This window comes from Megalops cyprinoides, chromosome 21, assembly GCF_013368585.1.
Source record: "Megalops cyprinoides isolate fMegCyp1 chromosome 21, fMegCyp1.pri, whole genome shotgun sequence".
Taxonomy (NCBI): Eukaryota; Metazoa; Chordata; class Actinopteri; order Elopiformes; family Megalopidae; genus Megalops; species Megalops cyprinoides.
In genome coordinates, this window is record NC_050603.1 from 12,347,621 (window position 1) to 12,359,380 (window position 11,760).

Genomic DNA, 11,760 nt, shown 5'->3' on the forward strand with positions numbered 1-11,760 from the left:
GCTCCCAGGTTTCTACCTATGGAAGCGCTACATTCTACTGAAGGCGTGGAGCTTAGCATGGAGATGCAAATTCACCTTAGAGCTATCTGTCATGTAGATAGTGGAATTATAGCCTGACAGAGTGTAATGTGTGATGCAATAACATGGTCCTATGCAAATGGTCAACCCTTTACTAAAAGAGGCAATGTTGCCTTTTGCTTGTGTTTCAAAATTAAAGTTACTGCTGTTCTTTGCAGTCTGTCTGTAGGTACAGTAGAGTGCCATGGTAATGAGGCTAAAGACACGGATTCTAATAAAATAAAGAGAATTAATGGTGCATACACAGAGTTGTGTTTTGTTTTATTCATTTTTTAATGGCATATAAATTTTTAAATCAATGTCACCATTGTTTCGGTTATTGACCAGAAAACTTTGAAAAATAAGAATGTACAAATATGACAAAAAACTGAATGCAATACTCTGTTAGGATGTAAAACATTGAATGGTAGTGGAAACACGAATACATTTGGGTTACAGGAAGTTCTGGCCCCAGAACTGGAAGTGACTGGATTACTGTCATTGACAGCATCACATGGAATTAACAGGTTAGTAGCTGCTATAGGCATTACAATCAGCATGGGTAGTGATCAACTGGGTGGGGACTTCATCACAATTACCAAGAGCAGAGGATTGCACAGGTGGTGTTTCTAAAGGTTGTCATGTCCATTGCCTAAATTTATTCAAGGTTTTTAAGTGCAACATATGCTCTCATGACAGATTCTTTTTAGCAAACATAGATCTTTGCATCTCTGTAAACTATGGATATTTCAGAGAAAGGGGATGCTGTATCTATAGTACTGGAGAGGAGAGGGTTGCCCCCAGTGTTTGGGAATGACTGTTTTGGAAGGCGGGGATCAATGTAAACTATACTCTCCAGCACCTGGTTTGAGGGTAAGGGTGGGGGGGCACAGATTCGAACAGAGACCTGACTGGGAGATCACCCACAGTAAAGACTGCAGCAGGTGTGTGTGTGTCTGTGTGTGTTGGGGTAGGGGCAGGGTGGGGGGGGGGGGGGGTTAGTGTGCCCATGGCTGTGCTTTTGTGCTTTTGCAGAGGTTGGAAACAGCCACCATAGTGGTGTGATCCAATCAGGAGTCTCCAAAAGTGACCAAAGCCCTAAAATGCACCATTTTTTTCACATTGTGTTTGTAGCACTCAGCACCGACTCTCCAGGGTTACTCTTTAAATGTGCATGGAGAGTGCTGTATTCTAATCTCTAGACTTGGTTGGTGATCAAAGGTGTTTCCCACAATGGAGACTACACCAAGGGTGGGGGGAGGGTGGGGCAGGACGGGACTGGGGTTCTGCTCTTTGTGGTGTAATGGAGAAGATCCTGGACGCGCCCAGTCTCCTCACGCGGTGCACCGCTCCTCAGAGCAGCATGCAGCTGCACTTGGTGGTCTTGGAGCGGCTCGACAGGCCGTGCTGCGTGGTGGCCAGTGACTGGATCAGCGTCCAGAAGTGCTTGAAGGTGATGCCCTCGCCGTCCTTCACTCCCATCTTCTGCAGCAGCTCGCTCAGGCCCTGCTCACTGCCCGCCGTCTAAGAGGCAGAGAGGGAGAGAGGGAGAGAGGGAGAGAGGGAGAGAGGGAGAGAGGGAGAGAGGGAGAGAGGGAGAGAGGGAGAGAGGGAAAGAGGGAGAGAGGCAGAGAGGCAGAGAGGGAGAGAGGCAGAGAGGGAGAGAAGGAGAGAGGGAGAGAGAGAGAGAGAGAGGGAGAGAGGCAGAGAGAGAGAGAGGGAGAGAGGGAGAGAGGGAAATTCACCCAAACACGTCTTGTCAAATGTTAAGATGAAATGAACACACAAGCTCACACACACACACACACACACACACACACACTTTTGTCTTTGGCCAAAATGTTGCCCAAACCTTCTCCAGCACTAAATAAAACACTTTGGTGAGCGTTTATTTGAGTCACACTTGTTAGCTACTGCATATTAGCTGGCAAAATGGTAACAAAGACTGGTAATAGCCTCTAATGGCTGAACTTCAAAATGTAAGTCATTAAATTTGCAACTCAGCCAATGATAAATATTGTGCAATGAAGATCAGCACAATGGCCCCTTGTGGTTTGCCAGCCATTTTCTATCATTAGCAAGAAAGTGCAGATGTAATTTTCTAAGGATGAAAATATTAAGCCCACAGTGAGGAGTGGCCACAAAAACAGATTCAGCCCACTCATAACATATTATAATTATTCATTAGTGAATTGCCGGAATTACTTCCTGAATTGGTTTTATAAGAAATGAGCATGTCAGGTAAACATGGGCAAAGATAACTCATTTGATGATAATTTATTAGATGAATTGTACATGTAATATCTTTTGAAAATCTCAGCAAACAAAATATCAATACAGAAATAAAAATAATTCAGTTAATTTAATACACGTATGAGATGAAAATGATACCTTTATAATAAATGTAAATGTAATAACATTGACCTCATATTTTCAAAGGGCTAATACAAACATACACTATTGGAGTCATGCTTTACAGAGTTAGACACTTTCCAACACTTTTATCAGAGAATATTTTCAGTGTCATACAATATATTGAAGAAAATACATGCAACATTTAGCTATTAATTTCAATCAATTATAACTCACACAATTAGTCTTTGATCATGTCAAATTTTCTAATCTAAATTATACAAAATATGAACTATTACACCTTTCATTTGCGCAATAAAGTTTATCGAACGTAATTCTTGAGAGTTGAGAGTGACGTTTTGTCGCCATCTAGTGGAGTTCTTATGTATGTTGCATTAAGAGTACTGTCCCTGCAGGATTTTCAGTTCCTCATGCCAAATGGGTTGTCATTCGAGAGATACCTTTCATTTCGGGAACGGTGTCAGTAAAACTGTGAGATCTACAGCAAATGAATGAAGAATTTTTGAAGTGGAATACCTGACGTTTGAAAGCTTGTGTTTTAATAAAGGTTGGCATAATCTCGCTTCCCACGATAAGAAAAAATCAAATTCAACCTCCACATTCTCTTAAAAAACTTTGTAAAATAAATATAAATAAATATATATGTGTATATATATATATATATATATATATATATATAAACTGAGTTGAGTTCCTAATTAGTCTGACAACTGATGAGAAACCAATCTGGTTGTTTTTATTAAAACATTTGAAGAGCCACAAACCTCTAATAAACAGATTCTGAGTCTAGCAGATGGTACTGTTCTTAAATGTGTGAAACATGTTCTATTTAGTGCTCAGGCGTCAGGTTTGTTCATAATGTAATACAATCAATACACATGGCATGATGGGGCTGCCAAGGCTTGCCAGTGTGATTCCAAGGTGTGGCACTGCTATTGTAGGACAAGTTAACAAGGTGCTTAACCTGAATGGTCTTATTTAATACAGATATGTAAGCTATATAAGTTACTCTGGGTAAGACTGTCTGCTAACCAAACATAAGGTCTGTAATTTAAAATAATTTATTTTGGCTAGCTCATCAGCCTTGCTCTTGGGGGAGATTGATTGTTCCAAATGTTCCATGCCATTCAGTCATGCATAGTGACTGTTCCATAAATAACCATACTGCATCACAGCCATACCTGTTCCACCTATGTCTCTTTGTGATGGACTGACACAAGTCAGTCACAAGTCAGACACACTCCTCTGCCAAGAGACAATGTGTAAATGAGAATGAAATAAAGACACCTAAACTGGACGTGGCCATGACATTTTTTTCTAGCTGAATCTGCCTCCACTAGCTAGAGGAAATGCATCATACTAAGCCCACTGATCATACTGCATTCCAGCCACGCCTCTTGAGCCCTGCTTAGGTGTCTCTGTTGGATTGAGGACACATTTTGGCTGACGAAAAGCACATGTCAGTGTTGGTTATGGTGTATGTAACTAGGGCACCAGCGTCTCTCCGTCATTTGGCGCTCATGTGAAGCATTGGTGATGTTATTTCTTCTGCCTCATCAAAAACTGATTCATCAACACAAAATGAACCACTTTGCAAAAAGTAGAAAGTGGTGACTTTTAAATACCTGCATTAATACAGAACAGAAAACACTACCACCTGCTTGATTCAAAAGCAGTTTCCCTTCAAAGCAAGCTGGGTCCTGCACGGAGTGAGCCAACACCCAGGTATTAATCACCTTGTCTGAGGAAGTGACGGAGCACTCTATAAACAGGCGTGGGATCATCAGCTAAATGCTGAGCAAGGTTTTGCAACTTCACTCACAGAACATGCAGGTCTTCATGTGGCATTCATAAAAGTAAAAGTGCTTGTGATGTGAATCGCACACTGCTGCTTGACTTCATTTCCCATCAGCACTTTGGCAAAATCCTGTGTAACGTTTTAGCAACTGACATAACCCAAGATGCTATGTGTAGATGTGTGGTTTCATAAAAACCACACTCAGGAAAGCTCTGCCTTGTGTGAATCAGGGGAGACTTTAAGTGTTTTTTCTTTTTAGCTAATAATATTGCTTTCTGTCTGCTCTTTCATTACCCAGGGTTCCAGTCTTCTAGTGAACATTATCCATTCAGGCTAAAGGTACCTATAGCTCCCAATTTCAATTTGGTGCTGTACACTGCCTATTTTACAAGGAGGGCTTTTACGTCTTTAAGCTTTAAGTCTCTTTTAGCTCCTTAAGTTTCTCCCCCTGATATTGGCATCTGTGTAACTCATTTTATGCAATAATACAATGATACAGAATATCAAAAAACAAACAAGCACACACAGGCTGTGTTTACATCCTGTCTTTGCTGTTGTTATGCTGACAATTAATGCTTTGTCCATGCTTGACAAAATTGAAGCTGATTCTGGAGCGCTCATCAGAACAGCCTGAGAAACTATGCTAAATTCATGTGTTCCACAGCGTGGACCATGTTCTTCTATGAGAAATTTAGCTTAACATCAAGCAACGATGAGCCCTGGAGCTCACCACAGTGGCATACAGTATGTGGTTTACATGGCCTTTTTCAAAATGTGTTTCTGCTGTAAGGCACTGGGATCACTTAACAACACAACTGAAATAATGCAGTTTAATCAAAAGGTAAGAAACAAAAAATTCCATACTGCAGCTGTTTATGGAAAGTCCCTCTTTATCCCGGCTTAATCACAATCAGCTGCGGATAATTGGAGCTTGTCATGAGGGAAATAATTATAATATAAAAGAGAAAGGTACTCAGATAAAGGAGGAAAACTGTACATCTGCATCCCATCAAAGGTATTTAATTAGACATTTGGCATAATTAAACTCAGACAACTTCAAGCACTAGGTGGTTTAGCTAATATGCAAGCCATTGTGTATTGGCCTCAAGACCAAAGGGATCGTGTAGTCCCAAGTCTTGCAGCAGCTTTACTCACTTCAGAAATGGAATACAGTGGGAAAAACTCTGCTTGTAGTGCCATCCTGCCTCCCCCCCCCCCCCCCCCCCCCCCAACAATGAGGTCACCTCCACTTTGATGACTAAGGACCACCCCCCAGTGCAACCCCCCCTACCCTTGCCCCCCCCCCCCACCCCCACCCCCCACACACACCAAACCTCTTGCCCCATCCCACCCCAGCCTCCTTAAAGTGGAGAGGAGTGGCCCCATTCAGAAATTTTGCCTTGGGCCCCTCTGAAGCTGGCCCTGACTTGAAACAACACATTGCTTCATTTCTGATGGCAAAAAGAACAAAAGGGAAAAAGAGGGCCTGGCCTTTTTACAGGTTCAGGTTCAAAAAAACTTTGGGTGTCAACTGGAGGGATGCATTAGAACTCAAACCATTACCATTTTAAACACCTTGACATGTTTCAACACTTGAATTTGGTTCCCAGAACCTGACCCTGACCTCTGCCTTTCTCTGATAGGATTATTCTGTGATTTCTGATATACTGCAATGCAGCTCTTTCAGATCAATGTTAATCTCCATGTGTGCATGATGCAAGTTAATGTTGCTCTTCTGGATCATTATTTAGCATCTTGTAACTGCTGTGATTTTAAACAGAGGTAACTCTGGTCCTGGAGTGTCTGAGATGTTTTTTTCTGTCCGAGCTCTTAAGTGCATAACTGGACCACTTATTACAAGAAATTAATGCAGAAGACTGTGTGCATTTGGTGAAATGTGGAGTATTTCCATCATGTGGTCACTGACATTAAGCACAGTTGTTAGGCACAATTCTTTTACAGTTGTGTAACTTTTTATTTTAGCACTGTTTTTTTCAGCATGATGCCTATTTGCTGCAATTCATATTCCTTTGGTGATATATAATACCTGTACAGCCTGTCAACTTAAGGGTTGGTTTTGCTTTCTCTCAGTGTTCACCATTCTCAGAATGATCCCAATGGATTGTGAAACCACACCTCATTTCTCCATATGTTGTATGTATTGATAATTAGGAAACTGGGTTATTTTGCCATTCTAAGCTTCCCTTGATTTTCTGATACGAGGCAAAAATAGCAGGAGCCACGCCCTTTGAGTGAGCTGAATGGCGGGTGTGGCTGGGTTGACTCGGCAGGCTGGTAGCTCTTACTGTACCTTGACGAGGTTTGGCAGCTGGGAGGAGAGGAGACCCTTAAACTCGTCTGTTTTCAGCGTAGGGCTATTGTCAGCAGCGGCAGCATGGAACTGTGTGACCAAGGTGTTTATGGCCTTCTCCAGGTCTGAAAACTAAAGAAGGAAAGAAACCATGTCATGCTGTGGAATCTGATAAGAATGACCACAATAATATTTTTGCGTTGTTATGAGAAGAAAAGTAAGAAGGACACTGGAGAATCGGCGAATTTAAAACTTCCTCTAACTGTAGGCAGTAAAGGTTCTGATAGGTCTCTCAGGTAGAGACAGTTGCCTTTCAAATAGCAAGTCATTTACACCTGAAGGGCCAGCTGAGGCGAGACTTTTTTAATCGAAAATAAGGACTTCTGTGAAACAATTTGGCACTCAGAGAAAAAAATGAAAACCAGGAAATCCAACCACCCTCGAGGACTGAAATTACCCCGTCTCTAGTCAAACAACCGACAAACCTAAAAGGTGTGCTGTAATGTGTACTCTCATCCACAATTGCATACCAGCATGTTTCACACACTACATCCGTCTTAAGGCGCATACCAAAGCATTGCAGGTCTTTCTACTATGTCGGAATGCAGTACGTGTGCGATTCTTGAATGAAAAGCACTGCCTCAAAACAATCGTCGTATGCTTTACACAGCAGCATGAATACTGTCCGGGGATAAAATCGCCGGAGGAAAGCGGAAATAATTGATTATTTAATTCATTACAAATGTGTTCAAATGGAATTTGCACACCCTGAACACAATAACGTCACAGTGCGTGATCTATTCGTGTAGCTTCTTGTTGTGCGCGCTAACTGACTCGCGCCTCCCCAACTTTTCCCAGTGATTCAGGCACCTGTAATACCTGCAGGTCGAGCAGAGACAGCTGTGATGTTTACTGCTATTTACCTTCAGGGCGTGCACAAGACCGCAAACTCCAGTTGAGCAATAATCGAGGATTAGTCCCAGTTCTGGAGCTTGGTGACTAACCGTCTGCTTCCATTTCCCTCGAATAAACCGAATGGCTTAGGATATGCAGGGATGGCTCCCACTGTGTTGTAGCTGATTAGTATAGAGGTGGGGCTGTTCCGTAACTTCGACTGAAAAAAAATCATCCTCAGGTCCGATGTTGTGTTTTATGGATTCGTACTACGGTTCTACTTCACTTACAAAGCTGTAACTTTTTTTTTTTTTTTTGAAAAACTGGTTTATGTTAACAAGTCTAAGCACTGAACATGTATAATTTTACTCTAATATACCTCCAGGTATACTCACAGGACATCTCACCTATGACTGGGATATTTTATGATCCACAGTCTGGAATCTTTTTGAAGTCTGCCTGCGTGCCTCTGTATGCCAGAAAGATGGATTACGTTTCCAGACCCCACACCTACAGAAACACACTGTCTTCGGCCCAAGGCCGCGCTGCCTTGAAACAGGAATGCAGAGAGTCTGATTGATTTCTCGTGCTTTTCATTTCCATTCGCGGTGGCCAGAGCCGGCCTGTGCAGTGATATAAAGATGGAAGGGTGCTACGAATACTGCGCATAGATGTGCTTCACCTTGTACTGCCGGACAGTACAGACACAAAATTGCACAAAACCCATGCTGGCATCGATACTCATTCAACGACTGGAAAAAGTGCACTTACATTTGTACAGTTAGAAAGTTACAACACTGCAAAATATTAATATATGGACATAACACAACTTAGTATACACAATCGTAAAACTGAAACTGTAATGTGCAAGCAACCGTGCCAAAACGGTCTGAATACAAATACTACACGTACTTAGCAAAGTGTTTAAACGTTTAACAGCTTGATGTTTAAGCGTTTACATTAGTCTACAGTTAATAACAATGATTACGGTGAACTACAGTAACTATGTGTGTAAAAACAGCTCAACATGTTCACAACAGATACCTACAACGGTGCTGACAACTTCGCCCTTTTTAAAAAAAAAGAATGCGTGAAAGTTCTCCTCAAAGTACCTCCTGTGCGCTTGCCTGTTTTTCCAAACTATTCTTTAAAAGTAGTTATCATACCTGTTCCGCCATTTGAATTCCTTCTTTTGGTCTTTCCTGATAAAAGTTAACTTTTCTTTCTGCGAAGCTAAGGAATTGTAACTTTGTTCCTTCAGCGTTCCATCGCCTCTGTCATACCTTGGCTGACGTCCCGTATCCTCCCACTCAACTAAAAAAAAAGTGCAACTGGATTCCACCTTCCGTGTCACTCAGAGAAATAAAAAGCTGTGGGGAAACTTTCAGTCCGCTGAAATCCAGTTCTTGGGATTGTTAACAGGGCGGGGAAGACAGGCGAGTGCATAGTGAAGTACAGCACAGAGGGTAGTTCAGCTCATTTTTGGAGTTTTGCTAACCGTATCTTAGTCGAAAGAGACCAATCACAGTTGCACACAAGTCATCTGCATGGGGCCTTAACACATCTGGAACATGTTAAGAACATTTGGCACTCTTTTCATTTAAGAAACTGCGAGCTGCAAGTTTAGACTGGCATACGTCTTTTCCCCGTTTTTTGTGGTTGCACTAGTTAACCCCTACGCACGCTGGCATGCCGTAGCATAAATACCCATCATCAAATTTGTTTCTCTTGAATCTAATAAAAACGTTACTGGATGTTGTTAGAAATAAAGGGGCAGCAGTTTAAACACAACATCAACCCCAAACAAATAGTACTCGTTTCTTTTAAATGCTTTAATACCCTGTTTTGCAACCAAGGTTTGTGAAACGTTTAATTCGCCCACGCACATTTAAAAGTCAAAGTCCTGCTTATAGCAGGAAAGTGAGGGTGTCTCTTAAACTGTCGTTACATAGCCTAGTTATATATAACGTTATAGTGTAAAATGTACAATTCAATTTCGTACTTCTGTCCTACTAGTTTTTGATGTTAGCACGTGTTGTAATTGCTTTGATTTTTAAATAGGCCTATTCTGATATTCTATTTTAATAATTCAGGTGCAGATATGTAGTCTCCAAAAGTGTCAGCGGCCGCCTCTGCCTGGTTCTGCCACTCACACTGACACTGATATTGAATCAGTTGCATCATCCTTTCACATGATTGTTCTGATCTGAAATAGAATGAGCTGACCCTGAATCGGTTAAGAAGGAATGTACTGAAAGCGCGTTGCGATGCCCTAACACGCTGGGGAGAAATCTTGCTGCGCAGACTCCTTTTCAACTGCGCCGACTCCGACGGACCGACCTGCTGGTTACAAGAGACCGGTTTTTATGGGTCAAACAACCTACGCGCTGAGGCAAATGAGGTCCCATGTGCAGCCACTGGCTTGAGGCAAAAGTTTCCCTGAAGTGCTAATAGCACCAGCTTTGTTGTTTGTCTTGTGATGGTTAAGGGTAGTGGTTGGGGAATCTGGGTGTAGATCATCACTTACAGGCAATTTGTGCCAGCTACTAGTTTTTTTTTCTTTCAAAAATTCAACCAGATCAATCCTGGTCACACTGTGCGTTTATCTTTCTTCCAAACCCTTAATTTGTTAATGACCGAAATAATTCGTTTTTGCTTGCTCATGTGCTACAGAGAGCGCCCTGAATTAATTTCCCTCAGAGCCGGAAAGCCTCATAAAGCAATCTCCTTTTGTCCGACCAATATTTATACAGATATGGATAATTACTTTAAGGGCATGATAAAGGTGTCAATACGACTGTTACGGTAGGTGTAGGCACACGCTTTTCCTTCAATCGGTTGTTTATCTGTTCTTGACGATGATACATGCTGGGTTTAAAACACTTACTAATATTCTCAGTTTATACATTTTTGTAGTGTTCAGAATGCCCTGAACCATGTCCTACAGTCGTCTTTGGTTTGTGTTTCATTCCTCACGTCCTTCCACAGGTGAGAGAGAGTCGCCTATTGGTGTCTTACATACCATTCGATTTTTGGACAGTAAACTGTCTGTTTTGAAACATGTCCAGCAATGACTCTTGGGCAATTATATGACACAATAGTATTTTGTAGCAATACACACGCAGTATTCATTGCTGTAGTTGTTGCCCGGAAACCAAATTCATGTCGAGAATTAAGTGTTTAACCCTGCCATTAACGATTTTTTTACGTTAAACAATGAACAATTGCATCATTTTCTATACACATCCCATTTCCTTGGTGTTACAACGTGGTGTTCATAATAGAAGTAGTGCATTTGACACCCCATACACCAATATTACAGTTTTGAAGTTCGCACCAGTCAGTGCAACTTTCTCTCATTATTGTCACTGCATACTGGGCCCTAGGTCATGGTTGTGCATCGTTGTGGCGTGAATAATAAAATATATCTAATAAATGTAGATCCCATCTGAAGGCCTTCTGTTCTTCCACAGAAATGCCGCTGTTAAATGGGGCCTTTCAAATGCCATACGCAGTCAAACGTGTAGGCTAGGGTTCATACACTTCGTAGTGTAGATCATAAATTGGCGGAGGTCTGTATGATTCATTTACATTTACAATTAAACAAATTGACATTATGATAAGAAAGACCGGAGAAAATGTTGTGTGTGTGTATGTGTGTTTCAATATGTGCGGGCTACTCATTGGGTGTTGGCTGAGGTATCACCTCCCTCCCTCCTTCACTGAAAAGTCCTCTCAGAGCCTACATAAGGCACTACATAAAGGCATCATAATCATCATTATTATTATAATTGTTATTAGTAGTAGTAATATAGCGTTGGTTTAGAACAACCTGGTATCAGGTTTATATTCGTCGAACAAGAGTATAAAGGTTGGTATGACATCCAATGTATGACGCTCAAGAAATATGATGCAACAATTCATTTGCACTATCATTTCCTGTCCACAAGAGGGCAAACCTCTTCGACAGAACGCCAAGTAGATCCCAAGCTCCACCAGCAAAAAGCGTTTGAACAGGGGAATCCCGGTGCTGGGCGTGGCCATGTAGTCAGAGTCCGAGTGTTTTATTAGTCACTTCCTGCCAAGAATTGTGATAAAGCCCCTTCGTCCACAAAGATCTTCAGGACAAATGAGTCATTTCCTGAGTGTAACCATGGCACTACCATCGCTAAAGAGACAATCCGTATTCTTAGTATGATAGCGATGCCTATAGTCAAAGTGGCATCATTTTTAATTTATCAAATTCATTTATTGCTGTTTTATCCTTTATTTTCTCCCAACAGGACAGGAAGACGTCACAACCTTGTTCTCAAGTTTACTTATAGTA

General features: G+C 41.6%; 1 protein-coding gene across 1 annotated transcript; it reads right to left on the reverse strand.

Moving 5' to 3' along the window:
• Positions 1-355: 355 nt before the first annotated feature.
• On the reverse strand, positions 356-8,730 carry s100v2 (S100 calcium binding protein V2). Its single transcript, XM_036555248.1, has 3 exons — positions 8,600-8,730; positions 6,540-6,671; positions 356-1,581 (listed from the first exon to the last, which is right to left on the reverse strand). The coding sequence occupies exons 1-3, from the start codon at positions 8,609-8,611 to the stop codon at positions 1,411-1,413; spliced, it is 315 nt and encodes a 104-aa protein (XP_036411141.1). The 5' UTR covers positions 8,612-8,730; the 3' UTR covers positions 356-1,410.
• Between the last annotated feature and the right edge of the window lie 3,030 nt (positions 8,731-11,760).